The 27124-nt window shown below is 44.5% G+C and overlaps 1 protein-coding gene across 9 annotated transcripts in view; it reads left to right on the top strand.

The window, feature by feature from the left end:
- The window catches only part of LOC117808080 (histone deacetylase 4-like), a 55883-nt gene that overhangs the window by 6383 nt on the left and 22376 nt on the right, over window positions 1-27124 (top strand). For 5 of the 9 annotated variants that reach the window (XM_034677545.1, XM_034677547.1, XM_034677548.1 and 2 more), the window contains exons 3-5: window positions 11501-11569; window positions 21322-21626; window positions 25817-25967. In XM_034677545.1, coding sequence (XP_034533436.1) covers window positions 11501-11569; window positions 21322-21626; window positions 25817-25967 — 525 coding nt within the window. Of the gene's footprint in view, window positions 1-11500; window positions 11570-16686; window positions 16942-21321; window positions 21627-25689; window positions 25723-25816; window positions 25968-27124 lie in introns of those variants that run through there. The other 4 variants (XM_034677542.1, XM_034677543.1, XM_034677551.1 and 1 more) reach the window with 3 other exon arrangements.

The raw sequence follows: 27124 nt of genomic DNA, 5'->3' as shown, positions 1-27124 counted from the left end.
TGAAAAGGTTAGCTTCCTGTGGTAGCTGATGGCGTCGACCGTGTTTACTTTGTGCACCTGGGAGTGTGTGTGCACCATAAATACCACCGCCGAGGTAACCCCCGGCCCTCTGACATCTCCATCACTGACTGATTTAACACAGCACAGAGTGTCGGGCAGGTTTCTCGTACTGAGGCGCACCTGTGTGTGTTATTGCATACTCTGTTGTGTAGAGAGCGGTGTGGTGTGGGCTCACTTTCTCTGTCTAAGCACATTATAGTGTAATATCAATCTGGGATTACTGAGGCTCAACAGTTATCATTAGACCGCCCGGTGTAATTCTTCCTCACGTTCACTGACCTACTCCACAAACAAGACTGACATAATTACTGCCCTGCTGATGCTGCACGCTGATCAATAATATGACACTTTTAAACAACATTTAATATCAAGTTTTTAGCCTGTTAGGTATTAAAGTGCATCCTCCTGACCATGACCCTTTGCATGTCAGTCCTGAATCTCTATCACCACATTTCCTGTCTCTCTTCAGCTGTCTTGTCCTATAAAACAGGGGTTCCCAAAGTGTAGAGACACAAATGAGGGGGTCGTGAGATGTCTTCCAATTTTTCTTTTTCAAGGTTATCTAGAAATAGTGCATTTTACCCATTATAGTAAAAAAATATTGCAGAAATTAGTAGCTTAACTTGAAATAAAACCTTAAAAATAGAAAATGCAATGAGTTTTCTGCCTTTCTTTTAGACCAGTTAATTATCAAAAGCATCAGTAGCAGAAGAAACACACCCACATGCTCATATAGGTAGGCTAATTTTCTGCAGACCAGCTAAATGAAGCCACATTAAATCCCTTTGAGGGACAGTGGGGGTCGCAAGTCTTTGGCACCAGTATTTTAGGGGTCACAGGCTGAAAAGTTGGGAAGCCCTGCTATAAAACACAAAACACCCCAAATTAGCACTTTGTTTCAACTCAATGAAATAGCTAAGTGATATGAATGTTTAATATATCAAGAGCAGGAATGTTCCAATGAGACTAATTTCCAAGATGTGTTCAATGAACATTCAAACCCTGACTAATCGACTAGACATAAGGTAAGAAAACACCTTAAATTGAGCAAAATGATTGAACCCAACTTAAATGTCGTCAAACTCACAGACGACATACAGCTTAATCTCCATTCTCTAGATCAAAATACTGACAAACTACCAGATGCTATCTGTCATCTGTGCTTGTTTACATCCAGCTAGTAGAGCCTTTTCCTACACGTCCCATAATGCAGCCCCAAAAAGCCTCTTTAATGATCTTCAAGAGTAATTTGGCAAATTAAACTCCGAGCAGTCTTTTTAAAGATCAAGAATTGCCTTTATTAAAAAATATTCCAAAATGATACCTCTATTATAATTTTATCACAGTTTAATCTGTTGGAAGAAGACAAACAGAGATATTGAATCAGAGCCCAGATCTGACTGCAGCCAAGAAAGGGAACTTCACTCTTTTCTGGCCACAGGCTGCAGCCGCTGATGGAGCAGATAAACTAACCAGCTCCTGTCACAATGTAATACGATTTAGCTGTTTATAATTTCCCTCCCTTTCTCCTCCTCTACCTCAAATATCCAGTTTCTTTTCCACCAGAAGTCCAAAAATAGCCGTGATCTTCTTCTTTGAGTCCAGGGGAGACGATTGGTACCTGCAGCGGCTGTCTCTCGCTGTCTCGTTTTCCTCTGAAAAGCCTTCAGAGGAGACGATCTGGGTCCTCAGAGTGCTGCCAAGTGTGGGCGTCAATTTGAGGTGCTGCTTCTCTGTGTTTGAATGACAGCTCCGAGACACACTTGTTGTACGGCGGCGTGCACAGAGAGACAGAAACAAGCAGCAGTGAGACATCCAAAGACGTGAAATGTTATAAATTGGCCTCGTGGAGCTTGTCGGGCTTCTCCTGTCGCTTCTTTTTTTCAGCTGAAAGTTTGAGGCTGCATCCGTTCGATTCTTTTGAGAAACAGATGTGAGAGAATTGATCGTGGTTGCATCATGTTTTCTGGTACTAAATGTGCTTTATTTGGAGTGCAATTTCACAACCTTGGCTTTGTTCTCGGGGTGAACAATAAGACTTTCAGATCCACGGCTTTGTTGTACTCCTGTGTTTGCAGCGTTATTAAAGCTGCCAACTTTTCTTGTTGTATTTCCCGAGCTTGCTTTGCACTGATTTCAAATCATGCACTAGCCCTCTGAATACAGACATGAGTGTGTGTTTGCATGCATTGCCTTCATGCAGCACCACCAGGAGTATTTGTTGCATGCCATGCTTGTGTGCCATTTTTTTGTGTGTGTGTGTGTGTGTGTGTGTGTGTGTGTGTGTGTGTGTGTGTGTGTGTAATCTGTAAATGAGCTTAGTAGCGCGCACGTTTTTTGATCCAGGACTTACTCATTTTCTTTATTACAGCAGCAGTGGGATTTTTAGATTAAATATCATTTGCTGCAAATCTCTTCCTAGAAAAGTGAAATTTAAAACGCTTTGTCGGGTTTATGTTTCCCAGAACAAAAAGAAGGGTCAGGCTGATAAGGTCTCCACATCAGTCTTTTTGCAGGCGTATCAGCAAACAGGCTGGAGTGTTTGCACAGGAGAGATCCCTCTGTGTAACTAAAGCTTTGGCTCATTAGCCCACAACATTTGTTTTACACTTGTGCTTGGCAATGAGCTAACATCTTGACTGTGTTTGGTTGATCATGGATGTTTCTGTAAATGTCACACTCAGGAGGAACACTCCGAGTCAGGGTAATAGTTCCTATCTAATACTGTGTGAAAACAGCCAAGTGGAGAGCAAAAGCAGGCGTTCCACATCCCAGCTCCCATCACTTGTTAATATTCATCTCTATAAATGTATATCTGCATGCAAGTGCATCTAATAATCTCTTCTAGATCACACATTGTAGCTTGTCATTTAAGCCACCAGTGTGAAGATGTACTCTTCCCTTTGAGTGCTTCAGAAATGATCAGTTTGACCTTCATCAAAATACTTCAAAAGCTGTTTTCTTCTCCTTTTAAAGACAGATCTGACAATGGTACACTCTTTACCTTCTGTGTTATTTCAACACATTTAAGCCCTGAAAATTGTGAGTGAATCACAAGAAGATTGGATTCTTTCTCTGGCTTCTACTGCTGAAGCAAGCCAGAGTGAAGCCTCTTGTGAATGCACTATTAACAGTGAAGCTGAGACTCTAAAAACAGATTAAGGGATGCGACTTCAGGGAATGCAACAAATGAAGAATTGATATAATGAATGTTATAAAAGGGCTTCAAAGGGTAGGAAGTGATGACTAAAAGTCATTTAACCCTCGTTGTTACAGGGAAGATGGCATCCCTCCTCAGGGGATACACATCACCCATGTAGACAATAATTGCTGATGGGCTCTGAGATTTCTGACCCTTCAGACATGTTCTGCTTTTATTTGCATCATTTACTCATGTTGCTGGAGTCAGGGTTCATCATTAAGCACTATAGTGTCTTTCCCATGATCCTCTAGGGCCCTTCTGTGGTTGCGGTCACATGCCAAGAACCCTTATCAGGTCTGACTGACAATCTGGGCCGCCTTCTATCCTGATAAAGAGGGAAACTGCTCTATAACCGCTAGAGTGTGTGTTTTTTAGAGCATGGGAATAAAAACATGAGGAAGAATGAGTGCATGTGTTGCTTTCTGTAAGTCCTCAAGCAGGTTGCATGTTGAACAGTCTGGATTCACCACTGTCTCATTAACCAGCTTCAACACATGTCAGCTCTGCAGGAAGGCAGCCGTTTGATCACACTCACTCTGGATCGATTGCATCTCGTTGACTCTGACTCGACTGATTCTCTGGTGCTGTATGGATCCCTTGCAAGGAACAGACAAATCTTGATGGTGCTTACACATTCTGCACTTTTCTGTTGTATTTAGAGGAATTTTTAAATTGTAGTTGACAGGAATAAAAACAAAAACACAGGAAAAAGTTAGTTTGGTTACTCAGAAATCAAGAGAGGAACATGAAGAGTTGTTTCCTGTGTTCCCTCTCTCTGTTTCCTGGAAGGACAGTTCCTATATTCATGTCAGTCTTTTACTACCCATATATACCAAGCAGAGACTCGCTTCACCTCAGATGCCTCATGGTGAAAGTGATGCATGCAGGATAAGCTGGAAGTGAAAATGAAAACATAAGTTTAAAAAAAGGCGCAGCCGGCCTCCTCAGGTGTTCCAGCGGCTTCTTGAAAAGAGGGGAGGTGATGCTCCTCGCTGGCAACAGTTTGTTTTCGTGTTAGTCACAAAGAGCAACCAGCTCTCCAGGAAAGTCTGCAGAGTTTAGCTGGGGAGCAAGAACTGCTGCTGCACATGAGTCATACACGCACGAACACACAAACAAGGGCCAGTATGTGGTTGGTAAGTAAGTGTCAGGTACAGTGTGTGATTATTTGTGAATGAGAGGTTTGAATTTGACATTGTAATACGCAGAAATGTAAAATTAACACATTCCACACACGCTACCTAAAGCAGACCAGAATAAACTGCACTCAGGTTAGAGTTTTTACTGCTTTATTTTGCTGGGTCTGTGTGGGTGTGAGCGCCTTTTATGGCTCTGAACCGATGAACTTGACACAGTGCTCCCTTCCTCGAAGGCTCAGCTGTAACTAGGTTACAAGCGCAACAGTTTCACGGTTTATACAGGCATGGTATACAACCAAAACAGAGAGGGGAATAGAATAAAGTCAAATAAACACTAATGAGGAGGGTCAGGAGATCAGAGCGTTTGGGCTGAGACCCAAGATGAGATAGAAGTCGAGGTGTCTTCAGGCGCTGTCGGATTTATGCCATGTACAAACAAGTCAGGTTGTGTTTGCAGATGTCACAAATAGATTTACTGGAAAGGTTTAAAAAAAGAAAGCTATTGTTTTTAGAGTTTAAACTGTGCCGTCTGTTCAACTGCCAGTTTCCACCATTAATGCTCCCATTTTTTATAACCTTTTTTAGTTTCTAAACACAAATAAAGTCAAACTATCTTAAAGCAAGCCTCCAACCTGATTAAAGGAAGCTTAAAATCAAGTTATAGGTGAATTTAAAACACACGTTTTTAGAGTTTCTATCCTGGACATACATTTTAGGGCCTGTCTCCACTCACAGCTGTTTTTTGCACTTGCAGCACCCACACTCTCCATATGATGGTGCTCCCTTTTGAAAGTTGTCTTGCAGCTCTCCCACTTTTCTTGGTAGCGCTTCGGACGCTTAGTGCTGAAATGCTCAACTGGCCTTTGACCTCTTCGCACAACCCCAGACTAAAAGATGACTCGGCAAATGTTGTATTTCCAACTCCAAAATACCATCAGACTAGCTTAAAAATGTTGTTTTTTGCCAGTTGTTTGCTTAATTTGTGTAGCGTGAAACTAGCAATGCTAAAGAGTGCAGGATGACTCAGCATCTTTTGTGTATTCCTGTAAAAAAACACTTAAATACCTTAAATAATGGCTTAAAAGTGCATTTTGTCATACATGGGGATAATAAAAACGTATGACTTACTGACTTACTTTAAACAATAGGCAGAATTCTGAGCTCTTAAAGGGCCGGTGTACTGTGTTGCCGCTGCTCGTTAAGAGTATCCCTCCTGCAGCTTGTGTTTGTGTTTGCAACTGCGAGTTCACTTTTACTATCTGGTCAGCGGGGAGTTTTGGCAGCGGCGGCGAGGGACTGCTGCTGACGTAAACCGCACTACAGACGAGGTAGTGACACACATGATAATACTCTGGTGGGGGGGGCTTTTCCCTCTCTGGTGCCTGATGCGTGACACAAGGGACGATGCTGCAGTTTAACGTATGATGGAAGGAAAGAAAGAAAGTGAGCGCTGAGGAATACAACTTATTTTACCTATGTGCCTTTAAGCCCTCTCCCTCCTGTTCTCACACACTTTCAAAGTAATTGTTATCACGGCCAAAAAAGAATCTTTTAGGTTTATTAGGGCAGGCTGTAAAAGAAATGAGGCCCCTGCACCGTCACCCTGCTCCTGGCACTTTGGTAGTTTGCTTTATTGAACACTGCAAGGACAGAACTCTTCATAACACCCATCTTCCCTCTGAAATTGCAGTATATTTTGGTTTTACAGTGTTGACAATCAGCACCTTAGAGCGCTAATAGCTCAGCATAAATTCACTTCCCAGTTTTACATCATCCGAACCGTCTTTCCGTCTCGTCCCCGTCTTTGATAAACGCCGCCGTACAGTACACACACCAATTTCTGGATGACTGTAAGTCTATATTATGGATTTGCTTTTTATTACACCTGCCAGATACTATTAACTGGGCAGCGGTAGCTCAGATATTTAAGGGACACACTTGGGAGTGGAAGATCACTGACTTGTGAGGAGTGAGGAGAACTTTTTCTTTGAATTAAGGAGGAAAGAGAGTAAGACCAGTCGTTTTTAACTGACCCAGAGAAGCCGGCTGCAGCTAGTCTGACAGTCAAACTGTCTACAAATCAAGAATCTTCACAAAGAAACGTCAACAAACTCGGTGAAAGATTCTGTGCGGATGGATATGTGACTACAGAGGAAGTGTAAGGATGATTAATGCATTGAATTTACATTTATCTTCTTTCATCCTGCTTTCAATTCTGCACCCATCCAGTGACCCCTCTTTCATCCTCTTATCCAGATGCACGCAATCCCACAACAACACTGCTGCTTAAATCCAGGGGTGAAGGGGTTAAAAGTTTTCACTGCAATAAAGAGGGCCCGGCTTATCCCGGAGTCTATTTTTAGCTGCACACACACAAGATATGCGCACGTGCATGCATGGCGAACAAACAATCATTATTTTTGGTCTCCCGTGTTGATTCTCCTCCTGCACTCCGCCGCCGTGTGTCGTGCAGCTAAAAATGGAGTGCGGGGACGAGTGCATGCATGTCACAACCGCTGCCTCTTTTGTGCAGCGGTCAGTGTGATACGAGCATGAGCCTCATCAAGGGGTTATTTCAAGCCTCATTGTCACGTTTGGTGTGCTGTTCACTTGTGCTGACATGTCGTTTCTGCCCCCACAAAAGCAAATTACGAAATTGTGGTAGATTGCAAAATGCACTTGAGCGGCGTGTTCCCACAATGCCGCACCCTCCCCTCCCTCGCTGAACCCGATGAACAGAGATGAGGCTCTCCTGCCAGCCAGACAGTTCGTCAGTTCTGTCCTCCCATGTGCCACCAACTTGGCTGAACATGACTAACAGTCCGTCCCAGAACAAACCCAAGAGGGGGTCTCTTGTGCAACGAAGACCCCCTACTCACACAAGCTTGGCTTTGTGCTTGTGGAAGTGGAGCGCAGCACCCATCTCGCCCCACCGCACCCATCCCCCTCCAAAAAACAAACACCTAATCACGGCCTTTATCCAGGCTGGATGTCTTAGTGCATAAGAGAAGCTGTGTTTTTAATTGGTATTAGGACAGAGGCGGCAGAGAGGGAACATGAGCTAATGAAAGGACCGGGACACGTCTTTTGTCCCCGTGTCTTTTGTCTCGTCCCAGCTGAGAAACGGGATACACTGTGTCCTGCCAACGAGCTGTCAGCGGCAATTACGGTTTACACTCAAGCGTCAGAGCCCCGGCCTCGTGCCTTTTGACATTTTGCTCCACGGGCCTCGACACAAAGCATGAATGTCTGGCCTGGGCATCAAGGGAATGCAAGCGTTACACAATCGGATCAAAGTGCAACTATCGCAGGAGCTTCCAACATATGAACACCTGAAAAAGTGAAGAAATACACCAAATGTTAACTAAAGCACCTGTTACCAGCTGGAGAGTAACCGTCATCACACACATGTGGGTGTTTGTTGTTGTACGACATTACGCACAGCAACTCAGACTCCACAGCTGCATTACAAATCTCTTAGCAACTGTGTAAACCACCATCATGGACGTTCATTCAGAAACATAGAACAAAGTTCTGCAGAAAGATACTTACACAAGGAAACAGCCTTCCTTCTTGACTCATGAAGTTAGAAACAGTTTTCTCACAGTTGTTATACCTGCTCTCTGATTGCTTACATCACCTTCTACTTCCTGTTTGTTTATGTTGCAAGGTCGCTAATGTTCTGCTTCGTGCGACAACACTTAACAAAAGTAGCTTCAAAAAAGTAGTTTATGTCGCAGGTTTAGATGCAGTTGGAAATCTGTTAATGCTGCCCACATGAAGGCTGCTGTCATATATTCTGTCTCTGGTGTCTGTGAGTATAGGTTTATAGATTTCTTGATGTACATGTTTCTCATGTTTTGGACCAGGCTACATGCTGCTGTCTTTTCCAGCACAGCTTTGAACGCATCCTGTTCCCAGAGTCCCTCGTTGAGCAGTGCAGAGCCAGGCAGGCGGTTTTGTTTTGGGTGAGCTGGATCTTATTAAGCTCTTGTTTTGAAGCGCCAGACCAGATTGCTGGACACAAATCGAGGTGTGGGAAGACACTTTAACTCGCTTCCACTGTTTATTTCTGTGAGAACGGAAGCATCCCTGCACTGACGGGTGTGATGGAGATCAAACTGCAGATTGAGCGTCCTGCTGTGAGACTGAGGATCACATCTCTGCATATAAGTTGCTGTGCGATGCATTTGAAGCGTCAGCATCCCTGCAGTTTCACTTTTTGTTCTTTTAAATTGATTAACTGACCCCGTGACTTTGATGCGTTTTTGGATGCACAACAGACACCCGCGGTCTAATTACCAATTCCCAACTAATTTGTGATTTTATATCAAATGACGCCATTCACCGGATTGCACAAAGACGCACACAGACGCACTCGGACGCCTCGCCAAATTGCATTAGCGCTGTGTTTTTTCCCACTCTACCAGCATGATGCAAGGGGGTCAGATGGTCGCTTCCGAGCGTCCACAGGCCGCAAACTAGTCAGGACTCACACAGGGGTCACCCGCTCTCTGGAATCAGCTGCCGTGACGTCAGCCGCTGCCCTCGGGGAAGCGAATTGGTGCGACCCCGGAGGAAAAGGCTCTTCAAGGAGAGGCGTGTTTGATTAATCGTATTGTTCCTGTCTGGTTCACCTTGCTCGGTGGAGTCACCCTGGACGGAGCAGCCAGGACGGAAGTGCGCTGAATGTAATGAGGCCAGAGCATCTTTCCTCCTTTCCTTCCTCCCTTTTCTCTCTCTCTCTCTCTCTGTCACTGTCTGTCTTTGTAAACGCCACAGACAGACATCTCATTCCTCCTGCACAACAAAGGCCGCTGTCAACATACTGAGAGCGGTCCAGGGGGGTCAAGCCCGTCTGTCACAGAAGGACATTTAGCTGTGCAGCACAGAGCTCTCAATCATTTCATTCGCTCCTGAATCCCTCCTCGCTCGCAGCGCCGATCATAACATGCATGTTTGTCGACGAGCCCTAGCTGCATTAGCTCGCGTTGACTGACTCTCTGCCTGAGGCTAGCTGAGTCTATTTATAGCTCCCCTGTCTCCCGATGCTTGCCCAGTGGGACCAAGAAGAGGAGAGAGAAGGAGAGAAGGAGAGAGAGAAAAGGGAGGAGGGGGCTGCTGGGTAACTAGGCTACATTCAAGATTGATGGACCCTGTTGCCAAGGTATAGGGCGCTTCTCCTCTGCGAGTGTGCGGCGGTTGTGTATGTGGTTTGTTGCTTCATTACGCTGCTCTCTCTCCTGGAGTGTGTGTGTGTGTGTGTGTGTGTGTGTGTGTGTGTGTTTATACACACCTGTGCTGCCTCCACGTGCATCTCAGGTATCAACCGTGTGGTTTGGAGCTGAAAGCTTACACACTTTGTCTAAAACCGACCGCAGACGAAGACATACATCTCCCTAATTCCCCCGCACTTAAGCCTGGGATGTAAAGCAGCTACCGCCGATTTGTGTAAAGAGAACACTGGCGTAGAGTTACTGCAAGCCACAGGTGTCATGAGTCACAGATGCGGCTCATTTTCATTGCAAAATCCGGGGTGTGTATGTGAGATTTGAATGAAAGCTCACTGAGAGGTATCAGTTTGTTTTGCAGACACTGCTCCTAAAGCTTCTGCACGAAGTCTGACACCGTGTGTGTGCAAAAAAAGAGACCACAGAAAAGTTTGGATTTGACTAGCACCTGATTGGAAGTTGTCCGTTTTATCACCCAGCACCAGGCGGCCATATTTGGCAGCTGCTGCTGGTGGGAGAACCTGAGGTAAATACACCCATGTGCGCCGAGAGAGAGAGTCCACACCCAAGCTCTTGCAGGGATGGTGCACAAAAAAAGGGGCGCAGCGATTCATGCAAGGTGGTAGACAAGCACACGTTAAAAGTGCACAATGCATCCTCGAGCTTCATGGCTAATTAAGTGTGTGCATGTGTGTGTATGTGCCAGTCTGGTCCACAGAGGGTTCCAGAAATAGCTGGTGCACAGTGAGATACTCGCCTGTTTTCCCTCCCTTTTTATTCCTCCGAAGGGATTTTACATGGCTTTTCATCTCCCATCCAAAGGAATAATTGCATGTTTGTGCGCCTCAGATCTCTTTTAAGCCTCGTGCTTGGTATATATATATGGATCAGGTGCTTATGATTGCTAAAAATACATACATGTGCAGAGTGTGTATGTGAGGAGTGTGATGCATGTCTATTCTATCCTCATCTCTCCCCTCCCTTTTTTTTTTGCGCCGTTTCCTTGTTTTTCTCCTCTCCCCTCCTTACCTCCCGTCTTCCCCCCTTTCTCCCCCGATGCATCCTCCTCCTCATCTTCCTCCACCACCACCTCCTCCTCCTCCTCCTCCTTCTACCCCTCCATCTCTGTCGCTCTGCTTTTTATAGCCATGTCTTCCCAGGGCTCGGCAGCTACAAAAGCCTTTTCATGTTGCCACTATAATTAAAGCCTCCACACTTGCACACACACACACACATATTCTCACACACACACACTCACACACACATGCACAAAAATGCATGCATGCACACAGCAGAAGCAGCAGGACTGTATCTTTGTGTCTGCATGTGTATGTGCGCTGTGTGTGCGTGCTCCGCATGTGCCGTTATACACAAAAGGGTGAGCTATTTTTACCTCACTCCCTCCCTCCCTCCCTCCCTCTCCTCCCTCCTCTCCATCCCCCCCCTCTTCATCCCTCTCTCTACTGCTGCTGCTGCTGCTGCTGCTGCCAGCCACATTTGCTATGCTGAGCACAGGCAGTATCAGTCGAGCCCCAACATCCCTCCTCTCGCGCACACACGGGAGCCGATGAAGGCTGCTCCGTCGCTCTCTGACACATTTCGGGCTTTATTTTTAGAACATCCCCGCTGCTAAACCTCCCCGCTATTTCACGCTCAGATTGTTTTTGTTATGGACCAGGCGGCAGCTCAGGTGGCAGCGGCGTTCGCGGTGGCTCGCAGCCTCGCAGATGACCTGAACCCTGCTCGCCCCTGCTCTCTCGGACGCTCGTCTTAACCGCCCCGATTTTGCAGTTTGGTTTTGTCGCTGGAAGCTTCGTGCAAAATGTTGCGGACCATATTTGAAGCGGAGTGTGCTCTCTCTCCCACAGAGGGGATCCTGGGAAAGGAGCAGCCGCTGGAGGTGCTGAAGACATCGGCGCTCAACCACATCCCAACAGGTTGGACACTCACTCTCTCTCTCCTTCTCTCTCTCCTTCTCTCTCTTTATGTGTTTGTTTACAGTGTGTGTGCATGCAAAACTCAAGCCTGCAAGTGTGTGCATGTACGTGATTTCACTATTAACCGCATCCTCTGCCACTTTGCATGCAGAGGTGATCGTCCTGAAGTCCAGTTGTTGAGGTGCCCTCACTTTAAAGACATGTGGAGCACCAACACTCACGCTATCTTCCTCTGAGATGGCAAGTTTTGAGAGTCCATGCTCACTCCTGCATTTCTGCAGGTTTCTCACAGTGCCATTTTGTTGAATGGAGTTGCAGCCCCTCTGAATGTAGGCGCCTTGTTTGTAAGCTTATGTAAAACCCTTGTCGGACGTCAGGAGACAAACGGTAGCCAAACAGATGAAGCAGTTTGGTGATGTTTCTGCTGCAAGTTCCTGAGATGCAGCTTTTGGCTGGAATATGCTGCAAAAGAAATGCATCATTCCATGCATTCAGAGCAGCTTTCTCCACCTCCAGTCTGAAGTGGAGAGAAGTTGAGAGCATGAGGGGAGGAGAGAGCAGGGAGAAAGTTGTAAAAAGGGGAGGCGAGAGTTGAGAAATGAAAGGGGCACAGATGGAGATGAGGTAATCTGAAGGAGAAATGAGTCTGATGTAACATATGCATAATGCATTATCTAATTCCATAATGAGGGGCATAAGCAGACCATCATTTGGATTTTTCCCTCTGAAGGAAGCAGCAGTGTGCAGGTATACAACTCCAGCTCAGCCAGCCTGTTGCTTTGAAACAACAAACAACTTCATTTCATCTTCTTCACCCGACCTCAAGTGTCCCCCCCTCGTCCCAGAAGCTTCACACGTGCGCCCGTGTTGTTGTCGGGGTTATTTTGCGTGCGCCTCCGGCTATACTTATAAAATATTGAAATCCACTGGAGTGACTTCATCAGATATTCTCCAAATCTGTTGTCTTGGATACAGAGCTGGCGGGCCCCTCAACGTTTTGGTAGCGAGAGTGACCCGGACTGTTTGGATCACAGGATGAAGAAGAAAGCGTACCTGTCTAAAAGCATCAATACTGCACTCCCTCCTCTTCATCCTGGAAGAGTGTTTCTTAGAAGAAATGCAAAATGCAGGAGCTGCAGCAACAACACACCTCAATGTTTTGTCATCTAATCTTTATGTAATCAGATCTCTGTGGATGCATCGAGCACACGACATCCACTGCTTCAGCTTTTGGAGGCAGAAGGTGGCTGATGCACCTGCAGGCTGCACCACTCACAGAAGAGATGGGTTCAACACAAGTTAGCTTTAGTTGCTGCAACTTTGAAGACACCGTGAACTTCTGTTAGGATGTATTCAACTTTTAACATGACCTGATAGCAAATACCAAATTTAACAAATACATTAGTGGCTGAATCTACTTATCAAGCAAAACATGTATTTTTTAGGCTGATTTGACCCAAAATGTTCTTGTTTTTCTCTCTTATTAATATAACATTAATATATTTTGGCTGAGGGTCTGATAAAACACCCAATTCTGACATTTGACCTCTAGAACAGGCCTGTTTGGAACATTTGTTTGCATTTTATCGACCCAATAAGGTTGAAAAATCTTCACTTATATAGAGTTTTTAGTCTCAAATTATGTAGACTGTATACACACGTATGCTAGAAGTCAATATTGACCTTTTCACAATGACATTCTTACATTTTTGACTTTGCCATACAAGACTGATCACAAACGAACACAATCCCACACACTGAAAGCTCTTTGGGGGTCGGTATTTTGTCCACAGACACTTTGAAATGTGTACTGGACAAGAATGTGATGATACACTCAACTCATGATAGGACACACTATGCAGGGTGCATGATTCAATAAAAAAGAACACAGTTAATGGCAAAGTTTTAGAGTAGAGATGCCACACGCATGCTTTTATTTTGAAAGGACACTTTTGGTACTTCCTTTACATGGTAAAGTTGCAGAAGTATATTAAACAGCTGAATCACTACACGAGCTCTTACACTTAGAAATAAAAAATGTGAGGGCTCAGGTATCATCAGTTTGGAGAACGCTTGGATGAAGAATGTTTGTGTAATAGAGGTATATTACTAAAGTGAGTGAAGAGATTGGTAGCAGAGTTAAGCTGTGAGTGTCAGACATCAGCTGGATCAGGATGAGATGGGGTCACCTCACCTGTTCTATCTGATTCTCCTCATAGACTCCAGACTTGAACCAGTTCTTGGCTTATGGGTCCCAACTACTTATAGACACATGGAGCGAACGCGTTCCTGCACGTACCGCACCTCAACCTGCGCACGTCGTCCCTCTGCGAGCCCCACGTGTTGTGTCTCTGCCTCACGTTCACCCGGCTCCTTCCTCCTCGGCTTCAGCGCCACAGACCGCTGCGTGACGTCACAGACGGGGGGGGACAAGTTAGGGCTCGCTCTTGGCAAAACAGGACTCGCTGCACCTCGACACGTCCCTCCCGTCACGCCCTTGATGTTCTGTCTGGTTTAGTTTGAAGAGGTCACAAGATCACAATCGGGCTTCTCTGCAGGCTGGGAAAAGAAGAAGTAGGCTTTATCTCCTCCAGGAGGCAGAACCCAAATCCAGAGAGTGAGCTTGAGAGTCACCTCGTCTGATGCTCACCCTCAGAGACCGGCCAGGAAGCAGCAGCAGCAGCAGCTATTCCCCGCCATCAACAGATGTGCTACTTGTTGCCTCTCATCTTGGCCCTGCTGCTAAATTCGCTGTGAAACCCCTGCGCTGAATATCTCCTCTTCTTTGTCATCCTCTTGCACGCTTTAAAAAGAAAGATCACATTTCTCTGAGGCGCCTGTGCCGGGGCTCAGTATGACATCTATTAAGCCTAACGAGTGTGCAGCCCGGGCAGTCTGAGAAAACCAAGGCTTAAATCTGAGACGCCAGAACCTCTCTGCATTGTCTGGTATAAATAGACCTGCAATAAGAGCTGGAGGAGTTGTAAACAGATTGTGATTTGTTGTGAGGAGGTGGTTGAAGGAGAGCATGCAGAGAAAGAGGATAGAGAGGCATTAAACCTGCAGAAAGGAAAGGTGATGGAGCACTGAAGAAAAGGAAGCTTCATGAAAGAGAGAGTGGAGTTAAAAACTGAGCAGAAGTGAAGGAGGAGATTCCCTTTAATGCGTCAAAAATGCTCCATGTCAAACTTCATCCAATGCTCAAACGAGAGAGGAACACAAAGTGAGCCTTCCCTTCAGGTTTCAGATCTCTGAGGAAACTTTATTCAGTTTGACAAACTGGAATTGAACTGAAGTCTCGTCAAACTCATGAAGTTGTGTAAGATTCCTAGAAGCTCCTCGTCTCTCTCCCTGGAGACGGCCTGATTCTCTTTGTTTTGGTTTTCTCCGAGTGCCCCCATATAGTCTCCTATCCATGCACATCAGTAAACTGAGCGTTTGACGTCACTTCTTGTATACAAAGATGAGCTGATATCAGAGTTTATCTCTGACAAGTGGCAGCCAGGTTTGTCTAATGGGCTCCTCAGTGCCCACAAATGCAGCACGCAGCCCTTCATTTCTCTGGGTCTATTTTATGTGATTTTACGTCACAATGCAAGATTCATTCAAGCTGAATCAAGCTTTAAATCAACTACACTGCAACTTTAGTGGACTTAATGAAGCTTGATGCATACTTCTTTTATTGGGTGCTTGATCAAATGTTATAAGATGCTTACAAGTAGTCAAAAACACAAATATCAGCTTCTTCCAGGTTTGGTTGAGGAAAGCTGGAACTTCACAGTTAGTGACTGGCTGCGTCGTCTTTCCTCTGAACCCTCTTGCAATTCCTCAACTGCGAGCTGAAACAGAGTTTCGGCATCACTACGAACATTTTTTCATTAGGATGCATGACATTTATCAGTCCCGTAAGTCATCGGCCCATAACGGGAATATTTTTGGGACACAGCCGGTGACAGTCTGCAATTCAAAGGAGAAAAACTGCAGCTGCAACATGCAACGAGGAAGTAAAAATGGCGTCACCAGTGTGGATGTTTTTCCTTGTTTTAGAGGACGGCAGCTCGCAAAACAGGCGCTACAAGTTGTTGGAAGATCAGATCGGTTTAAAAAAGATCTAGAACAAACTTCTCTCTTTTTTATTTATGATGTTGTGGTATTAACACCGAAACAGGAAACTATTACCGAACACTCCTCCTCATTCTCGCTTGCATGCTCTACTCAAGAGCACATCTGACAAAGGGAAACTAAGCAAGTGTGAGTGTCAAGCTTTTTAAAATATCAGGGCCAGAATTTGTCCAAATGATCTTGAAAATGTCAGAACCTTGAAAAGAAATTTATCCTTAAACCTTTAAACCTGCAGAAGAAGATTATTTGGGAGGACTGTCCTTTGAAGTTCAGTCTTTTATGCACGTCTGCATTGTGTGCATTGAAATGAAGGAAACTGACAGGAGGAAAGCGTCCAATAACAATGAATCCTGTCCTGATGATGTTTCAGATGAAAGAATAACACACACAAATCCCTCATTTGACTCTAATCCCTCAGTATTTAAATATCAGGGGAGCCTCCCTGCAGGGAAAAGTCCTTACTCAGACTTCTCCTGAAACCATTCTGTGGTTTTTATTTGTTTGGGAAATGCAGGCAAATTCCAGGCCAGGAATTTGAGCACACGGTATTAAAACCGCACCGAGTGAGAGAGAGAGAGAGAGAGAGGGAGGGAGGGAGGGAGGGAGAGAGGGAGAGAGGGAGAGAGGGAGGGAGGGAGGGAGGGAGGTGGTTATTATAAGGAGGGAAGGGGGGTGAGGCTGCATGTGAGTGCGAGGCAGAGATATTCATTGCACTACAACCGGCGTGGAGGGTTTTCCTTGGCCTTTAGAAGCAAGGAAAGCAGGTCGAGCGAGGGTGAGGAGAGAGAGGGAGTGAGAGAGCACTGTGGGTGTGTGTGCGTGTGTGTGTGTGTGTGTGTGTGTGTGTGTGTTCAGTGTGTGTGTGTGACGTCGGTTCCTGGAAAAGCAGAGGGCTGCAGAATAAACAGCCTGCATGCCTGAGACTGCCCTGTGATGTCACCGCTGGGCGAGCGAGGGGCGAGGGGAGGAGAGATAAAGAGAGAGAGAGAGAGAGGGAGAGAGAGAGAGAGAGAGAGAGAGAGAGGGAAAGAGAGAGACGCCCATCAGGTTAAACAGGAGCGGGGATGAGGAGGAAAGAGGAGAAGTCAGATGAAGGAGAGAGGAGAGGAGAGGGAGCGTGCTTGTCATCCGTTTTCATGAAGTGAAGGAGGCAGAGGAGGAGAGGGTGCAGAGATAAGGACGGAGAGAAAGAGAGAGAGGAGTCTGCCTACAGAGGAAGAGGAGGAGGAGGAGGAGGAGAGCACTGATGGGTACGTCTGACTGCGTCTCCCTTTTTTTGTAATTAGCGCTGTCGTTGTGATGGAGACGCCATACGTGATGCGTTTGGGCATCGGCGTGCGTCACCATCGATAAGTGTGTGAGGCTGTCCTGGAGTCGATAGCCTTTGAGGAACATTGTGTACAGGGGAAAGTGTGTGTGCAGGCGTTTGTGTGTGTGTGTGTAAGAGATGGGTTTGCGTTCGGACACAAGTGCAGCTTTTGTTCATCCTTCATTTCTAAGTTTGCTTCTGTCAGGACACCAGTCTCTCTTTTTATTCTGCAGGTGATGTGTGTTTATTCTGATGTCAGTTTTAAGACTTAATATGGTGTCCCTGCTATTCCCAGCCCTCAGCCAAGACTTCCATAACAGTGAGCAAGATGTTGAGTCAGGTTCTGAATCTGCAAAGTGACTCACACACAACCAGGTACAGTCGTGACATAACTGCAAGAAGAGGGGAGCCGACATGTCACCGTGGTGGAGACGCTCTGACAGAGTTCTTGTTTGGAAGCTTTCTCCACGAGATGATTCACGCCTGTAGGAGTTCGTCTGCTTCATGTCTGGTTTAATCAGCTGCCAAACTGGAGCTGCTGGTTCTTCTTAAAGCTCCTGTGAGGAGGTTTTAGCTGGTTATGAAACAGACTGGGATTGACAGTGATGCCTTTTTTTTATGCCCTGCAATGATGAACAAGACCGTCTGCAACAAGACTGTAAACACTGTGAGGGGGCAGGTGTACTTTTAACTGAAAACATAACTTATGACACATGTAAAGGGCAAAACCTGCAAAGAGGTACCGCTTTTGTCCAGAGGGGGCGCCAGAATATACACAAACAGGAAGTTCCTAACAGGAGCTGAAATGGAGAGAAGTTAAAGCTCCTGTTAGGAACTTTTGCTTGTTTTGATTGAGACAAAGCTGTATCTCTTTTTCATCACTAGTTACAAAAGTAGGTTCTGGTGGGGCGCTGGTGTCCTAGCAGTCTAAGCGCCCCACATACAGAGGCTATAGCCCTCTTCGCAGAGGTCACCGGTTCGATTCCCTGGCCGCGACCCTGTGCTGCATGTCTTCCCCCACTACTCTACTCCACATGTTTCCTGTCTCTCTTCAGCTGTCATTAAGGCAAAAATGCCTCCAAAAACCTGGGTTCTGCTTTCAAAAGAGAGAGAATTTAAAGCTCCTGTGAGTTTGCTTGATTTTGGCGCCCCCTGTGGACAAACAAGTACCACTTCTTGTTGCTAATTCTGTCTTCTATGTATGTAAGTTTAAGTTAAAATCTCTTTTAAACAATCAGAGATACACTCTTTCAGGATCGTTATCATAGAAGATGTTAGCGAAAAACTAATGTGGCAGGTTGGCGATATCCTCTCGCCTGACACCTACCCTGCGGCGGTAATTCATTAATTATAAATAACGCTATAAAAAGAATCACTGTGATCACTGAAGGTCATTAAGGCTCAACAGTATTAAATTCAGCATGTTTCAACACTTCACAAAAACTCCTTATAGCAGCTTTAATTTGTCCGTCAGTCACAGATGAGAAAAACAAAGGTCATTTGGAAAGTGAAAACACATCGACTGCACTGTGAGTAGATTATTAGACTCTGCCGACAACCACACTGACTCATGTTGTTGTCATCCCCCCATACGACAGCCGTCCCCGAGGACCTGATGCATGTTGTTGCTCTGTTCTCCGACAGCGTTGATGACTCAAAGCGGTGCACGGTGGTGAACGCTTCACCTGGCTGCAGAACACGAAGAGGGAAGAAAGGATTGAATGTTATAGTGAAGGTTATTCAAACAGAGCAACATTTAAGTATTAAACTACACTGCAATGTAAGAGTCAAACTGGAAATGATGCAGGGAGTTGTAGTTTTTTGGATGCATCTTTAGTCACAAGTGGATGCAGGAGCTAGAAAAGCTTGCTCCCCTGAAAGCTACTTGTGTTGTCTTTTTTGTGCTCAGCTCTTTATCACATGTCTCAGATGTTCAGTTTTTATACTTTTATTTTTGCATCCTCTCTTAAATATATATTCCTTTTCTAGTAGCAGCAAAAATGTAACCTCATAAGAGCTCACATTCGTCCCTGATCCATTCACCCAGCAGTCCTCTATGAGCATGTCTCAGAGAAAGACTTGTCAGGGATCACATTAGAGGAAAGTGCTGCATACTGTGTCTCTAAATGTATCTTCACGGATGTCTTTTCTTGTTATAGGCTCTAACAGTTTGTCACAGTGGGCCTGAGTGGCAAGTCTAGCGTATTTATCCACACTCTGATCGAGTTAAAAGTGTGACATCCAAAAATAATCACGACAAATCTCTGCAGGTTTTGCTTGAAATTGCTGCAGCCCTGGAGATTTCCCCTGTAAGTGTATAAAGCGGCACTCAGTGACGCCGTGTTTGCCTCTTTATTAGCACAAAGTTCCCGGCGAGTATCTCTGGCTGTCGCCGCGCTCTCCACAAACATGTAGGCAAACACCCGGCCAATCGGCTCCTATTTATTCAGATTTACCGTGGAGGAAGCGGCGTGATTGGGAGGCTTCCTGTGCGGTGGTTTTGTGGGTGGCTGCAGACCTCGAGGCGGGTCAATGCCATCTTTGTCGGGCGTCGTTCTCCGGGGCTCCGTGTGTTTGAGTGTGTGGAGTAGTGTCACGTGTTTGCTGCCACAGTTTTTGTCAGATGTGAAGCTTTATTGAGTCCCATTAAGGGTTGCTGTCACCTAAAGGTCAGAGGTCAGGGTTGGAGAAGGGTCCTTAAATGGCATGATGTCAAAATGAAAGCGGGTTGCTGAAATGAGGACTTCAGATTGATTGGTGTTGACAGATATTAAATATTTAGACCTTTAGAGGGCCTGCTCAAAGAACAATCAATGCCTCTCAGTTACCGGCCTCTCTCAGGTGGTTCAGGATCTCATCTGCCTCAAATTGTGTTTAATTCACCATAAAGAAGCTTACATGTAAACACTAGAACTCTTAATACAGTCGGCCATGTTTTCAATTCACTAAATCAAAACAGAAGCTGAAAGTAAGAGAGTAAGTCTGGCTCTAAATCAGCCTCCCTTTAACGCTCCAGGATTCACTCTGACACTGATGCCAGGTGCTGTTTGGTGCCAGAGTCTATTCTGCATCCTTGAACAGGTAGACGTATTAAGTAACATTTTGCAGATCTTTGAAGTAATCCCTCTCAGCTGTTTCTCCTCGCAGCGCTCCGACGAGCAGCTCCGACGGTCCGGAGCTCTGTAGGATCCGCGTGACGCACAGGAGCGTCTTAGTCATGTAGAGGTTCTGATGTGTGTTTGGGTTTTTGTTGCTTCTTTCTAATCATCCAGGACTCCAGCAGCCTCCAGTCTCAGAGTGTCTGATGTCAGTCTGTAATTTATTCACAAGTGTTTAAAAAACTGGACTTTGATGAAGAGGAAGAAGTCTTCAGTTCTTCCTTGTTTCATGGATCAAATCTTTGAGATTAGAGACGGAGCGGTTTGAGATTTATCAGAAAGAGATACAGAAATCATGAACGACATTCAACCTCACTCTTTGTTTCTACTTTCTTTTTATGATACTTCTTTCTTTCTCTCTATCCTCCTTTCTTTTTTCTTTCTTTCTTTTGTTTGTTTTTGTGTTTGTCTCTGCCTTTCTTTTCTTTTCCTCTCTTTCTTTTCTTTATTTCCATATCTCTTTCCTTTTTTCTTTCAACTTCTCTTCCTTTCCTTCATTCCTTCTTTCTTTCTTTCCTCCTTTCTTTTTCCTTTTTTTCTTTTGTTCGTTTTTGTGTTTGTTTCTGTTTGTTTCTTTATTTCTTTCCACATTTCTTTCAACTTTTCTTTTGTTCTTTCTTTCTTTTTTTCCTTTCTTTTTTGTTCTTTCTTTCCACATTCCTTTCTTTCCTTCCCTTACTTCTCTCTTCATTTATTTCATTCCACATTTCTTTCTTTCTTTCTTAGTTACTACCCTTCTCCCATTGATCCTTCTTTCTCTCTCTGATTTTATGTTTCTCTCTTTCTGTCTTTTGTTTATTTGCTTGTTTGTTTCTATCTTTTTATTTTCACTCTATCTTACTGCTTTTCTTCTTCTTTCTTTCCCTCTGTTTTCTCTTCTTTTAATTGATGTCTTACTGCTATCTGCCCTCCTTTTTCTGTCCTGAGGTTTGTAAGATGATTTGAGAGTTAGAGAAATCCCAGATTGCAGATATCAGGTCTGATATTGTTCATCTCTAGTTTCTTTGTACAACTTTGTGATTTTTTAGTCACTCAAAGCCTAATTTTTCCTTCATTGTGTGGACTTGTGTGTTAATATAAATGCATGTTACTGTCGTCCTCAAAGTGTCCTGATGTTTGCATCCCTGTTCCAACCCGTCATTGTCTGTCTCTGTCTCTTCCAGTGGACATCAACTCCGCGCTGCCCCTGCGTCTCCCTCCGGCCGCCATCCCCATGGACCTGCGCATCGACCACCACCAGCAGCAGCAGCAGCAGGTGTCGTCGCTCTCCCCGCCCGGCCAGCAGTCTTCCGGGCCAGGCGGCGGGGGCGTGGTGGGAGCCTCGGTGCGCGAGCAGCAGCTGCAGCAGGAGCTGCTGACCCTGAAGCAGAAGCAGCAGATCCAGAGGCAGATCCTCATCGCAGAGTTTCAGCGGCAGCACGAGCAGCTGTCCCGCCAACACGAGGCCCAGCTCCAGGAGCACATTCAGGTACGACGGGAAGCGTTAGCAAAGGTGATGATGTGATGTATCCTTTCTGTGCATCCAACATAAGTTCCCAGAACATGTGGCGTCAACTTTAGAGGAAATGATGACACCTCTGCTGAATCACACCATCTGTTTTAAAGCTAATTAAGAGACTACTCTGCAGCCGAACATCTTTTCAGCGAGAGCGTCTGAATATGAGAGATGTGAGATATGATTCAGGGCCAGATTTTTCTATTTTAAGTTCTTCTCTGCTAACTTTTTCTTGAAACAGACTTAAATAGCACACATCCTTTAAAAAGATGGAGCATATTCTGCCTTTCATTTAAAGGAAAAGAGGCGCCATCAGTCGTCAAAGCTGCAGATCAGCAGGAAAACAAATTTAAAGCTGCACTAAGTTTTTTCCTGAAGTCCAAACTCGTGAGGCAACAATCCAAAATGGAAGCGTCAGGCTGGCAGCTCCTGTTTAATAAAAGTTTGTAGAAACAGAGCGGAGGCAGCGCTTCATTTAGTCCGCCACAGTCCTTCATTAACAGACTGCAGCGGCTCTGAAGCACTCTGCTGAGAGTAAAGAGGGAGCGCAGAACAAGGAGGCACTCTGGATTCATTTGCTTCAACTTCAGGGATGGATAATAGCGATGGAAGGATGGATTCAGACAGACTGATGGAGCTGCTGCTGGTTACATAACTGAACCCTCACGCTGCAGCCGTGTTACCGCCTCACACTCAACGCCATCTTACAAACACAACATCAACAAGACGCTCCTCTCAGCAGAGACGTCTCCACATGTGAAGCAGAATGTGACATATAACAGATGGAGGTAGAATTACACGTTTATATCATAGTGACCTGGATATACAGACAGAATCTAGATCAGCACGCCCACACTCTGAAGCTGTAATACACCAGGGCCCTCGAACGCACCGCGAGGCTGCAGAAATGTCACATAAAAATATTCCAGTTTGTTCCTGAGTTTCAGAGTTCTTAAAGCTTTGAATTCCTCACGCGCAACTCCATCATCCTACTCTTTCTTTTATTCCTTTCTTTCTGTCCTCTTGACTTTCTCTTTCTTCCTTTTCTCTACCTTTCCTCTCTCTTCATGCTTCTTTCTTCTTTCCCTTGATTTATCCATTCTTTCTGTAACTTCCTGACAACTTTTTCATCTTTCCCTTCTTCTCTCTTTTCTTTCCTTCTTTTTCTTACCATCTACCTTACTTTATCTGTTTCTTTTTCTTGTCCTTGTTCTGTTTCCGTTCCTTCCTTCCTTCCTTTTTTTTCCCCCTCAGTTCTCACTTCTCACTTTTTTCTTTTTCCCATCTTCCCTTCCTTCCCTGCCTCCTTACTTCTCCATCCATCTTTCCCTAATTTGTATCCCTTTTCCTTTCCTTTTCTAACTCTCTTCCTTCCTCTTCACTTAGTGTGTTCCTCTCTTTCCTTCCTCTGTCACTTTCTGTTCTTCCCTTTCTTCTGTTTCTTCTTTCCTAATTTCCACCCTTATTGTCTTCCCTTTCTCCTCAGTTCTTCTACTTCTTCTTCATCTTTTTCTAGGTTTCTTTTCTTCCTTCTCTTCTTCTCTTTTTGTCATCCTCATTGTACCTCCTCTTCTCCTTCACTTCTTCCTTCTGTCCTCTTTCCTCCTCTCTCTCTCTCTCTCTCTCTCTCTCTTTCTGTTAACTTTCTTTCCTTCTCCTCTTATCACCCCGTCCTCTGCAGAACAAACCTAACTCTGTGTTCTCCTCTCTGATTGGTCGGTTCTGGATATTATCTGATGACTGATGCTGTCTGAGAGTCTGTCTGGCCTGTGGGGGGGCTGCAGGACCACTCAGGTGGAAACCTGTGACGCACAGCCGGAGCAGGGAGGCCCGGCCTCAATCAGCCCCATTCACAGCTTCTGTACACACACACGCACACACACGCACACACACGCACACACACGTACACACACACACACAGAGGCATACAAGCATTAAAACCTACACATCCTCTCAAATGTCAGCAAACACACTCTCACATCCTCGCCCACTTTGCTTCCACATCAGCAGCAGCAGCAGCACACACACACACACACACACACACACACACACACACACACACACACACACACACACACACTCAACAGTCTGCAAACACACTCTCCTCTCATGTTGACAACAGGAGACTCATAAAGTGAGAGCTATCCTCTAGCTCTTCACAGCGTCGGTCAAAAGCATAAACAGAAAAGGAAATTCAGAGAGTTTGTCTCTGGTCTGCTGAGCCACAGGAGGTTTCTGCTGTGTGTTCATGTGTGTGTATGTGGGCGGGGTGGTTACTCTCAGCCTTCCCACCCACTCACTCCTCTCTTCCCAAACGTTGATTGAGAGGTGAAAAGAGAGATGGAGGAATCAGGGTGCAGATGTACCTCATCCTCCTCTCACCTTCAGCCTCTGATTTATTCTTGGATGTCTCTTGAACGCTGTGATTTAGATATTAATAATAAAGTCTTCATCTAAAGAAATAAACTCATCCTGACCTCAGATGTCTGTTTGATCTGACCCTCTAATGTAAGTGAACCTCCTCCCTGTTGGCGCAGTCTAACCTCTGCAGGAAGAGGGCGATGAGGCTCTTTAAAGACGATCTTTGCCCTCTGAGTCGCTCTGACTTGATAGACATGGCTAAGATTATGAATGATGAAGGATAATGCCAACAATCTTTAGGCAAAGTCTGACAATATTCCTCTTCCTGTTGAGCAGCAAAACATCAAAACAGAGGAGTGCAAAGGATGCTGAATGAAAGAAATATATATTTATGATATTATGTTTAAATATGAGGAGAGTTAGTCATAACACTTAAAGATATGAACTCATAATATAACAGGAAAAAATATGTATTAAGTAAAAAAAAAAAAAGGCAACAATATTAGAGTGAAGTCTTAATAATTCAATAGTAATAGCTGTAATTTATTGGCTTTTTGTCGGGGTTTAAAGTATTTTTTTAATGACAAAAACAAGTTGTAATAATAATAAAAAATAATAAAAATTGTAATTTGACACAAATAAAGTTTTAAAATTTCTAGAAAGTAGTCATATTAAGAGAAAGAAGTTGTTATAATTTAAGAAACATTTTAAAAAAATTAAATATAATACAGTTGTAACTTTTTTAAAGAAAAAAAAATTATTTTATCAAGAAAATCAAGTTTTAATAATTCAATAAAAAATAATATTGAAGATTTTATTCAAGAAAGCACAAGAGAAAGAGTCGTTACACCATCAAAAGAAGTTGTAGTATCATGATAGTAATATTGTAATATTTGGAGAAAAGGAAGTTATAACATAACAAGAATGAAACAGGTATTTTGTGTGTAAATAAGTCACAATATTATTTTTGGCTGTTTTTTTAAATCTGATAGTCTTTAGTGTGGCCTTGATACTCCACAGTAAACACATAGATGTTGAACCTTACATTGAACAGGTGAAGGCTTCGAAGGCTCCTGCCTGAAGTCTCTGGCCTTTATCTGATGCTCTTATCCGCAGTGACTCAGAGTTCTGGGGCTTGTTCAAGGACACTTCAGCGATCACTGAGAAGTGTTTCTGAGAACATTGTGGCTTTAAAGGGGAATTTCTATTTGGACTTTTTTTTCACAGAACAAACCGTCTAGTTTGTTCTCTCAACGTAAGAGCCTGAGGAGGACATCTGAAGCGTTTAACAGATGCTGCTCTTGCTCATATCTGGAGCAATGAGGGAGAGCAGATTGTATTATGTGTCTTTATGAAGCTTCATCTGCAGTCAAATTGTTTATGTTTGTTTAAAGGCTTCAGCTTGTGGCCTGAGGATTTGAAAGGATTGCAAAGGTTTTATTTTATTGCTTTAAACAGCTGTCTTTATTAATTATTTCAGATGGTAAGATAATTATTTCAGATGGCAAATGAGGCAGAGGGAGAGAGGAGTGTCAATAGACATGAATGGGTTATTTTTTAAATGAACTTTATCTCTAATTGACTAATTTGGGGGGAAATATGAATTAAAAGTTCCTTATCTAGCAACAAAGAGAGCTTGAAAAACATTAAAAATTGTCTCCTATGTGTGCAACAGGAAACATGTGGTGTGAAGCTCCAAGTCGAACAAGTAATAGTTTTTCCCATGACCTCTAAAATTTTAAGGAACATGCGCTGAATGCTGATTTTTACCCCTGACACATTTCTGTTGTTTCTCCCTGCAGCAGCAACAGGAGCTCCTGGCTCTGAAGCACCAGCAGGAGCTGCTGGAGCACCAGAGGAAGATGGAGAACCACCGTCTGGAGCAGGAGCTGGAGAAGCAGCAGAGGGAACAGAAACTGCTGCTGCTGAAGAACAAGGAGCGGGGGCAGGAGAGTAAGTTCCAGATGCAGAGCCTTGAACGTACAGCTGCAAATTTCACTCACCAAGCGTCAAATCTGAGCGTCTAACTTCAGCTGAAAGTCGTTTAATCACACCAAACATCAGCCAGAAGTTTTTATAGCATCTGCAGGGGGTCAGGACATACCAGGGTTAAAAGAAGCTGTTGATATCAGCGCCACAGTGTGTGTTTCTGTGGATTCAAATGTCACTGTGCGTGTGTGTGTGTGTGTGTGTGTGTTTCCATTTTACTTGGAGAACTGGTGTATTCACGGCGGTAAACGAGCTGTATTAGCCGGTGGCCTTGGCGCAAGGGGGGCTGAGCTGAGCTGAGCTATTCCCCGCTGCCTGCTGGATGTCTCTCAACAGTTCATTGAGAGCCAGTGGACAGGAGTCCTTGAGAGCCGTTTACACACACTGTATGGAAAGTGGTTACAGAGCGAGGCTGCATCCATTGCCAGTCGAGTGTGTGTTTGTGTGTGTGAGAGAGGAAGATCGGTGTTGCTGGGCATGTTTGCTCACAAATGTACCTGCGTGAGTGTGGTTTGTGGGGAAGTTGCTCAGTGCTGTCCATCGTTTTTACTTCTTTTTCCTGCTTTCTCCTTTTAAACTCACAACTTCACATAAATAATGCATAATTGGATGGAACCGGCTGCAGCTTGTTGTTATGTAGTTTCCCAATTAGTGTACAGAGGAGTTTCCTACCTGATTGATTAACCCTTTAGTGCCAAAACAAAGTGAAACTGGTCGTTTTAGCAATCACAGCTCAAGAAAATAACCCAAAGTTGCTTGTTTTGTCTCATTAACAACCCTAACTCGAACATTTACTGCACAGACATGATTAAAGAGCAAAGTAGAAATGACTGAGGTCATTCTCTGAAAGACTTGATTAATAAACTTGTGATTTGAGCTGATTTAGTGCTGCACATGTTAAGCTTGTTAGACAGCCACTTTTTAAAGAACAGCATCTGTGATTTCAGAGACAGATTTTTGCAATTACTTGCCTCTGATGTAAGATTATGGTATAATTTAGCACATTAAGGGCATCCTGGTGGGTTTAAGATGCTTTAAATGTAGCCGCACATTCTGTCAAGTCATTAAAAACCTCTTAAAACTGACTTATCCTCTGGGTCAGGAATCACAAACTCCCACCA

Source organism: Notolabrus celidotus, chromosome 24, assembly GCF_009762535.1.
Source record: "Notolabrus celidotus isolate fNotCel1 chromosome 24, fNotCel1.pri, whole genome shotgun sequence".
In the NCBI taxonomy this organism is placed as follows: domain Eukaryota; kingdom Metazoa; phylum Chordata; class Actinopteri; order Labriformes; family Labridae; genus Notolabrus; species Notolabrus celidotus.
This window is presented reverse-complemented; position numbering and strand designations above follow the sequence as displayed.